Source organism: Pelodiscus sinensis, chromosome 3 (genome assembly GCF_049634645.1).
Source record: "Pelodiscus sinensis isolate JC-2024 chromosome 3, ASM4963464v1, whole genome shotgun sequence".
Classification (NCBI taxonomy): Eukaryota; Metazoa; Chordata; order Testudines; family Trionychidae; genus Pelodiscus; species Pelodiscus sinensis.
The window spans coordinates 179,796,087-179,806,663 of NC_134713.1; the positions used below are offsets into that span (position 1 = coordinate 179,796,087).

Genomic DNA, 10,577 nt, shown 5'->3' on the forward strand with positions numbered 1-10,577 from the left:
ACTTTGATTGATGCTAGGAGTCCCACTTCCATGAGGAATAAGGGAAGTCCAAGGGAGAGTGTTCTCCCTTCAACTTCCTGCAGTGTAGACAGCGCCAAAGGTCAAGTTAAGGAACTTCAACTTCAGCTATGCAATTAATGTAACTGAAGATGCCTATCTTAATTCAACCTTATCCTGTGTAGACATGCCCTTAAGCAATCTGGCAAGTGTCTATACCTGCAGTAAGAATAGTTCTTACTGTTCTATCTAAACCTTGCCATTGAGAAAATTCAGTGTGCCTGGCATTTCTGGGGATTACATTTAGTAACAATTATGGTAGGGTAACAAGTATCAGAGGGGTATCCGTGTTAGTCTGAATCTGCAAGAATGAGAAGTCCTGTGGCACCTTATAGACTAACAGATTTATTGGAGCATAAGCTTTCGTGGGCAAAGACCCACTTCGTCAAATGCAGGTGGGCAAAGACCGTGTTAGGTCTTGCATCTGACGAAGTGGGTCTTTGCCCACGAGAGCTTATGCTCCAATAAATCTGTTAGTCTATAAGGTGCCACAGGACTTCTTGTTGTTCTATGCTAGAGTAGAAGCCTTTCGTGTTATGTCTAAGGGTACGTCTACACTTGCTCCCTAGTTTGAGCTAGTGATGCAAATGTAGCCAACTGAAATTGCTAATGAAGCAGGGATTTAAATATCCCGCGCTTCATTAGCATAATCTCGCCCACGCATTATTCCACTCAACAGCTGATTCGAACCAGGATGTGCACTCCAGGACCATTCGTTCGAATCAAACCCCTTGGTTCGAACTAACATTACTCCTCATTTTTCAATTTTGGTCGGCTACATTTGCATCCCTAGTTCGAACTAGGGAGCAAGTGTAGATGTACCCTAAGCAATTTTATGGTGCTATGTCACAAAAACTTGAGAGGAAATAATTCCATGTTATTAGTAGAAAGTATTTAATAACCTTCCTCTATTCCCATAATTTGTAATAAGCATCAGCCCACCATGTTCATCAGCACCAAGGCTGTATGACTTCTTGGCCAACACAATTTGGATTTGAATACTAGAAACCAAATACTGCATGTACAATTCCCATCAGTGGGAGGGTTATAACATTTTTGGCCCTTTTTCACATACATGGCAGACACCTGAAAAACAGAATTTACATTTATTGCCTCTGGACAACATGGAAGAGAATGAAAATCACAACATTGTATTAAAGCAGTGATGGGCAACCTGAGCTAGTGAGTGGGCCACATGAGTGCCCTCCTTCAGCTCAGTGGGCTGCAAGATTGTTGTAACCAAGACGGTCTCCCTGGATAGGATAGTTTTGCTAACTGCGCTTCTGTACTTATAATTTGTGCGGTGTTCTGATTAAAACATCCAGTGTTTTTATTGGATGCACAGGAAGCACACCGTACTCACAATGTTGTGTGCAATCAGCATGCACCTCACTAGCCCTTGTTTTACGTGCATGTCACTTTAATACCACCAGTAAGGAAAAACCTACGCAGACAGAAACCAACGGAATCTGGCAACCATGCACATGGGCAACAGTAAACAATAAGTCTTAGGGGTCACACATAGACTCCCAATGGGCCGCATGTGGCCCACAGGTGTGAGGTTGCCCACCACTAACGTATAGTGTTGAAATTCCACTCAAGCTGGTAGTCTAAGGAGGAAATCATCTGCTGCTCATTGTGGGATACCAGATTAAATTAAATGGGAGCTCACTGGTTCTGGCATCTAAATTTCATCACCGCTAAAGGAACCATTAAGGTAAAAAATGAGTAACCATATTTTTGCTTTTATTTTGTAAAGGTAACTCCACCCTGATCTAAAAATAGTTGTATTATTTTGTTCATCATGAAAGGAGACATTTAAAGGAACATTTTTTTAATTTATCAGAACAACCAAAATTGTTGGTATAGAGCCTGGAAGCAAAAATGTGGTGCAAATATTAATATATAAAGTCCATTTATGCCTGCAATAATCTGAGAAATTTGGAAAGGGTGCAGAGAGCAAAGAGGAGAAGATACAATTCTTGATCAGTGGCCATAGCGATAGTAATTTATAGCAGTATCATTTGAAATATCACACCACCCTGCTTTCATATCAGCCAATCTTGAAAAAGAAAATATATTCAATAGGTGGCATGCTTCATCTTGTCACATATTATCCACCATTTTCAGCTGCTCGCTCCCAGATGAAGCTCCAGACATCAACAGCACAGCTGAATCTAACGATATTCAAAGGCAACATAAATGTCTACCGTAAGGAGTTAATGCAATTCTAGGGTGGTTGGCACAAAAAAGAAACCAAGTTGTAATAAGCCAATACTAAAATCCAACAACCAATTAGTCGGGTATTTCACTGGCTCACTAGCAGGACAACACAGACACTAAAAAATCAAAAAGTTAAGATGAACAATGCATTTTCTTGGCAACATAAAAAGTTCTGAATATATAGCATATTAAGTAGAATAATCGCAAAAAAATCAAAGAAAAATCCCATTTCAATTCACTTTTTTCTTGAAATGAATAGTTATTTGTCACCTTCAAACACAAAACTAAATATTGTCATTGACAGAATTCAGGTATTGCTATTGGCTATTTAGAGTACCTAGCAGGATGTGATGTGAAACACAAATCAAAATGAATTGTGGTTTTTGTTGTGTTAGTTTTTTAAAATCCTGTTCACAGGTTCTAACAGGATACTATAACCATTTCGCTCATTGGAGATAAACATGGCTTAACAAGTGGCCAATTTTATGCTTGCTTTTTGTTTGTTTTTCCCAATTTCAGTACTTGAAAATTATATAACCTGAGTGTTTCTTGATTCCTAAATCAACATAATTTGAAAGCAGGATTTAAGTAAGACTTCACAAATGTGTTAACCTTTCTGCATTTTATTATCATGAGACTGTCTTTAAAAATAAAATACAGCACAGACAAATTGCTTGCACATTGAAAGCTTTTCAAACTAAAACCAAAGCTAAACTGTCTAATTTCCACATATCTTGCTCATTTCAGACCATTACAGCATGTTGGATTGAGTAACAGAAAGAGCGTTTTAATTTGGTTCGTAAAAGTGAACTGCAGCATTTTAAAAATAAATACAAAAATGGTTTAAATCCTAACTCGTTTAACAGTGGATATGTGCAGACTTTAAAATTATGAATACATTTTAATACAAAGTACTTGAAAATCATTTCATCTTTAACATACAGCTCAGGACCTGAGTTCAAGGTTCTGTGTTTCTCCTGTGAGAGCTGATTATGGAGCATATTGTGCATTTTTATATGAGATTTCTTTTTCTTCCTGTAATGAAAACAGCGAAACCTTGAGGTTTTTTTTGCTAACAAGCTGCTGTGCATTATTTTCCCCACTCTGCATACAGACACAGGAAAGGGTTCTGTGCAGGCTGGTCCAACAGTCAACTTCCTGTCCTGAAAAGTACTATCACTAAAACTGTCTTTACAAGGCATCCAAAGTGCCACAGAACAGGTGTAAAAGCAGCATAGCTTCATTAGTTTCAGGAGTGCGACACCAATGTCAACAGACTCCTCTGATTTATACCAGCTCAGAATATAACTCCAATGTACAAATGACTGTAATATAGATGGTCTTACACACACTGAAGAGGAGCCTAGTGCTTCATTCCAGCATGAGGTGTTTGTAAATGGAATCAGCACTCACAAGGTGAGACATGGAATCCTGAACTCAGTTCTTAACAGTTACTAAAGCTTGCAACATAGTCGTTACATATATTTATAATTTTAAGGCAACACATGAATTCTGCAAATTACTTAAAATCGTAAAAATGGATTTTTTTAAATTCCTTCATTAAAAAAAAAGAATTTAAGAATTTCAACTCAATAGGAAACTACTGTATCACTTTTACCTCTCTGTCCAGCCAAACACAATCAGAGCATCAGAGCATCGCTTGTATTACTACTTACTTGAATTCCTCCTAGAGAGAGTAAAAATACCTATCCACTTTGAATGGAAGCAACAGGCCCCCTTTCCATTCTTAGTTACACTGGTATAAACCCAAAGCAAAACAAGTAACTTACTCTGGATGTGTACTGCTGTGACCAAGTTATAGGTGATGGCCCAGTGTTTCCACAATGTTCTGAAACAATCTGTGAACTGAGATTTGTCTGCTCTTGGCATGTTAAGTGACATGTAAAAAAGTCACAAAATCTTGTAAAAGTTTTTCAGGTAAGTATGTATGTAGGGATGTATAGAAGGTACTTTATTGATTTAAAGGTTTACAGCCATACAGTACTGTTACCAGCTATTCTGTAAATATATATTTAGGGGGTCCAATTCAGTACTCTAGGGGAAACAGAAGAGGTACTCCACTGCTTAGTGGTCCAACTATGCAATGGAATAAAACCGAGCCACATCTTACATTCTGGAACAGCCATGCTAGTAAGAACACAGCTGAGATCCTGATGTGGAAATGGTTGGAGGCTGCTGTGGGAGAAGCCAGCCACTGATGAGAGTTAATTCCTTTGCACATGAGGCATATTCTACCAAAGATGTAGGGCGTGCTGTTTCAGTGCTTGGAAAATTCCTTTGTGAACAGGTGCAGAGCAGTGCACAGATATGGCACAAAGTGGGTGTCCCTAATAATGGTATGGGGGTTAATCTGTTTGCTGATTACACCGCCCATCAGAGCCTGATCAATGATGACCATACAGGAGAGGGAGGTCTGCATACCATTATTCAATGTATTATCCTGCCTGTATTTTCACCAGCTGCATTTGCTCAAAGTTGGACATAAAGGGTACGTCTTACGCTACAGGCTTTTGTTGCCAGAGGCTTTGTCAACAGATACTGTCAACAAAGCTTCTGTCGAAAAAGAGCATCTAGACTGCATCCAGTTCTGTCGACAAAGCAAGCCGCTTTGTCGACATGAGAGTGTAGATGCAAATGACAGTGTAGATGTAATAACTCCTTCTGTCGACAGAACTCTGTCAACAAAAGGTGTTATTCCTTGTAGAATGAGGTTTGTTGCTGTCGACAAAACTGCCGAGTTCTGTCGACGTTATGTAATGCAGATGCAAGTAAGGTATAGTTTTGTCGACAAAAGTCCACTTTTGTTGACAAAACCCTGTAGTCTAGACGCACCCAAAGTTTGGATTTCAGGAGAAGGGCCATGCCTATTGATTAATCTCCTTGCCAAAGTCCCCCCAGGAAAGAATGGAGGGATCCCAGCAGGGACTGCTATTGTGCAAAGTGTACTTCTAACAGTTCTGAGCTAATTCAGCTGCAACACAGACGCTGCAACTAGTTTAGAATGTGGACAATAGGCTTGAAATGTTGACATTTTTGCCATTGAAACAACTCAGCCTTGTCCTTACACTAGGCCTGTGCTAACAGCATCTACAGGACCAGACTAAATGCAAAGAATGCAGAATCCACATGCATTCTGGCAGAATTTATCAGGAAGCACAGCATATTTGGCCTGCTTCTGTGGCTGCACAGATGCCATTACTTTGTACCCAATGGGGCCATCAGAGAGTGTGTAACATGGAATATTGATCCTGGAAACTGTAACACCTCAGAAGCAGTAACAGTCTGTGATATCAATCCCTACTGACACGTTACCCTCCACAGATCACGAATAGTCGATTGACATGTCTCCATTAATACAATGATGTGCACAGATGCTCATGCCCTCTGCAACTACTAGTCTAGAGTCCTTTACAAAAGTTGTGTTACAAAAGTGACTGTGCTTGTGCTATAACCACTTTCCCAAACAACATACCATTAATATTTTTTAATGACCCAAAGAGGCAACTATTTTATCTATATTGCAGTTTCATGCGCAAAATAGTCACCTGGCCAAATTTTGACATTCAGCTTGGAAAAATAAATAAAAACGCAAATAACAATAATTAATAAATACAAATAAATTACTTTCTCACCTGACCTGAGACCCAGCATGGTAAACTTCTACCAGGTATACATTTTAGGATGTTTTTTAATGAGACTAAAATGATGGCACAGCTGTCCTGCAACAGCAGGTCTTAATCAATAAAGGTATCACATCAGCACTAGGCCTGATCCTATAACCCTTACTCATAAGTGGTCATCACAGAATTTACTGAAATCAGTGGTATAATCCATGGTCCCAACTTAGGAACATACATACACATGTATGTAAGTCCCTAATAGTCATATTCAAGTAAAACAGAGCACTCACATGCACAAAGTATTTAAACACTTTATGAAATTCAGCAAGATTTGAGCACATGCTTAAAATAAGCATGTGACTAACAGCTTTCCAGAATAGGGCTGCTTCCAAAAATAAGGGCTAACCATCACAAAGATCAGTCAATTACCACAGGTCTTGTAGGCTTTTTTTTTTTTTTAACTTTTCTTGGAGCTTACAGTATCACTATAGTGAAATTATTATTCTACCTGGAAACAGTTAGCTTTTTGGACAAACAATGACAAATTAAAGTGTGTTACAATCATCCCCCCACCCCCCTCTCCCAACCTCGAAAATACATATTTTAACAGCAGAAATACAACACAGTAGGCAGTATTCAATGGTATGCAAATGATAAATTAGACAGTTAGGGGACCCCCCCACACACACTTCAGCATTAATAAACATTCACACTAGCTCTACATTAATTATGGTGCTGCATTAATTATGCTTTGAATTTTTAGTTTTCTTTGAAATGTATGCCATCTTTAGATGGATAACTTCTTGTGTGTATGTGGGTTTTGATTTCCTTTTTAATCTCAACAGTCTGTTTTATGCAGTGGATATGGTACTACGTCATACCAGCTGTGTGGTTCTTGTTAGCATTAAAAATTAAAGAGCAAACAAAATCTAAACCTCCAATGTTTCTGATGTCAGTTCTCACCCACCTTCCCTCCCCCTCCCCCATTTTTTTGGCTAGTTATAATGTTAGCCACTTTTTTAAAAGATGGTGTGTAATGTATAGAAACAACAGGCTGGGTTCTCCACATTGTAGCAACATATGCTCAAGAGGGCCTTTTCCAAATGGCGTGGAAGCTAGTCAAAGCCATTGTTGATTGATAAGCCCTTGACGGTGGGTTACTTAAAAAAAAAGTGTTTTTACTCTATTAAAAATATATATAAGATAGTCTTGCAGGCAGGCAGGAGGAGCCTGTTGGATGCTGCCTTTGGACGGTGATGTCTGAAATTATTGTCAGAACGCATCACAAAACTAGCAAGAGAACGGACCACATTCAGATGTCATATACACGGTGCACATTCCCCCTGTGCTTCACATTCTCTCAGAACTTAAGCGGCCTCGAGCTTCCATCCGAAAATTGCCACACGTCACGAGTTCCCTGGGCACTACGCCAAGTGGGGGTGTGTGTCGAACCTAGAGAAAGGATGGGGACAGAGGAAAAATAGGTGTAACACAGCCCAACAGGTAAATTCTTCCCCCTTTTTTTAAACTTTTTTTTTTAAACAAACTGCAACTTGAATTACCAAGAGTATGTAATGCAACAGACCCCAGGTTTATGATCTTAGTACTTCTGCCGTCCCACCAAAAACTCACAAATTCCCATATAGCACATGCACAGAAATATTTCAAGCATAGTGAAAATACACACAGCGTAATTAACACTCCAAGGGGCAAATCCTCCAGTTTTTACTAAGACTTAACCCAGTGAAAACACTGAATGACTCCAGTATTCCTCCCCCCACCCAACAATCCTGGGTCAGCAGCAAGAGCACAGCAAATATTTTTGAAATACCACAAACTGTACAGTTTGAAGAGACTGAATTCGATTGCATTACAATAACGGTGCGACTTATAGGGTGTACTGTACCTGGTGAAGATGTGAAATAAATGCTTGAGCCCTACAGGCCTGATACAATGTTCACTGAAGTAAGTGGAAAGTGTTCCATCAACTTCATTGGCATTGGGTCAGGCCCTAGCTACACAAGATGGGAAAAGAAATGTTTCCCTACAACTGGAGTATGGAATGCAGGCGGCATAAAGGCCAATCACCTATTATACAATGTACTAAAAGAAACTGCAAATGGCACGCTCTAGAGCCTGCATGCACAACCTTTAGCACCAGAAGAACCAGAGATGCATTGATTAAGATCAATCTATATATACCGACCACTGAGTTTGTTTCTATGGAAAGTGCCTCATAGATGTTTATCTATGTAGTTGAAGGGCAACTCGTGAGCTACTTATCAAGATTTTTTAAAATGGTCTGATTTATACCAGATGAGAATCCTGTTCTATGTCTCTGAATTTAATACATATTAAAATGACAATAAATAAACCTGAGTTTCTCAAATGAGCCTAAGTAAGTTAGGTACCTAGGATTTTCAAAAGCACATGATTTAAAAGGGCAGGTCTGATTGAAAGTCAATGAGACTTGTGCTCCTAAGTCACTTACATGGTTTTGAAAATCCAGCCACTAACTCTTACAGACTTTCAGTACTGATGAGTTGGGCATCCAACGTTCTTACACTCCTTGAGAAATGCCAGTCAAAATATATACATCTGGATTTGGGAAACTGTCGCTTCCTTTCATGAAACAATGATGTGCCTACTCACAGGCCATAATTTCCCCACACTTGCACGTATATGGTTTCCAACCTTTATAGGGAAAAGAACCAAAATACCAGCTGGTATCTTTTTTCTTTTTATACAAACTCACTTTGATAAACCCTGAAACTATCTTATCAGATATGCCAAAGCCTTCTGAATGTCAAGCGAAGACATGATATCATTTATTCCTGTATTTAACTCAGCTCTTGGGAAAAAATATGAAACATCTGTAGCCTCAATTTTTGCTATTGTTTCAGTCTCTTCATTATACAAATCACTCAATTTGGAGGATATTAAATACTAATGGCAAAGGCATCTGTGAAATAAAAACACATTCCTCTTCTCAAGTTGATTGGTTTTGATAAGTTATCAACTGTGATGCTATTACTCAAATACTGTTGTTACTTATCGAGACACCTTTTCACAGAGAGTTAAATACAAAAAGTTTCTTGGGACAGTAGGTCATGCTTGTATGGAATGTTACAGCAGCTTAAGAACACATTATGGATGCCATATAAATTTATTTCAGGATTCTAACAAACTTGAACAGGCCTCAATGGTTCATGGTTTTATAACACCATTAATTTATCACACGGTTAGAAAATGTCACATTTTGTATTACTATTTTTTCTTTAATGTTCAGGCTACAACATGTTGTCATTTCTAAGTTATGTTCTTGTATGGCTAGTTTTTGAAGCTCCAGTTAGTTTAGATGACACTATATAATCTTTTAATATAGTGAGGGGTTCTCAAATACAGTGCTTGTGCTGCATGTGTTTAAGTTGGAAGTAAAGTAATGTGCCCAATGGATGTATCTACCTTTGTGATATAGGTGTATAAATAAAGTGTGTTATTGCAGAATTTTAAAAAAAATCCATAACATGTTTTTCAACTGTAATTTTTTGCTATATGTACTGTGTGTGATATACCACCTGTATTCCTAGACAGATAGCTAGATATAGACACACAATATTTTATATGTTTAACATATTATAATGCAACTTATAATGAAAATGATTACTACGTATCTGTGCATTAGAATTCAACTTACAACAAAGATATTGTTATGATTGCTTCATAGACAGAACAATTAAAATAAGTCTTGTATATAAAATCTCTACTGCAGTACTAACAACTACTATAAAAACAGTAAGAAAGAGAGAGCGACTGAACTCTTTATGGACATTTAACGGTACTGAATCAAAAATCATGTTCTTAAATTGAAGCAAAGTATCAGTCTAGTACCAGTACCTCGAGTTTAGACACAAGACTATATGTCTGACACATAAAGATCATAACAAAGTACTGCTTTGTTTACAGTTGTCTCATTGTCAACATGTTCATCTTCTTCCTCTCCATCATAAAAACTACTGTAATGAATATCTGTTATTACTCGAGGGGCAGATTCTGATCTCAGTTCCCCTAGTGTAAATCCAGGGTCATTCCATTTAGGGGCTCAGTCCTGTACAATACTAAGTACTCTAGCCCTAATCCAGGAAAGCACTGAACCATGTGCTTCACTTTAAGCATGATTAGTACAATGGGATGACCTGTGTGCTTAAAGTGAAGCACTTGCTTAAGTACCTTGCTGACCTGAAGATGTGTTTAGATACATGAGTGGATCCAAACCAAAGTGCTCAGCATCTGGCAGTATCAAGTCCCAAGTCAATGGGATGACTCTGAATTGACACCAGTGGAACTGAGACAAGTATCAGCCCCCCAATTTATCGTAAATATTTTTCAACCATTTTTCACACCTGTTCAGACAGGGTGGGTAATAAGTTTCATCTCTCCTGTCCTTACATTAAAGGGATCTTTATTTGTCTCTCTTAGAAAAAGAATACATGTTACTTTTTAAAGCAAAAATGCCCTCTAAGGAGACGCTGGGCAAAATACAGGCAACAAATGATGCCATCACAAGAAGACAACATAGCAACTTTAGGGTTTTACAGAAATATTTTAAAATAGTAATATTAACTCCATTACACTAGGAACAGCAAGAGACAGTAT

General features: G+C 38.3%; 1 protein-coding gene across 4 annotated transcripts in view; it reads right to left on the bottom strand.

Moving 5' to 3' along the window:
* Window positions 1-504: 504 nt before the first annotated feature.
* BCL11A (BCL11 transcription factor A) overlaps window positions 505-10,577 on the bottom strand; it is a 105,518-nt gene continuing 95,445 nt past the window's right edge. For 2 of the 4 annotated variants that reach the window (XM_075925528.1, XM_006122154.4), the window contains exon 4: window positions 505-7,373. In XM_075925528.1, the coding sequence (XP_075781643.1) occupies window positions 7,272-7,373 (102 nt within the window). In that variant the 3' untranslated portion in view covers window positions 505-7,271. Of the gene's footprint in view, window positions 7,374-10,366 lie in introns of those variants that run through there. The other 2 variants (XM_014573141.3, XM_075925527.1) reach the window with 1 other exon arrangement.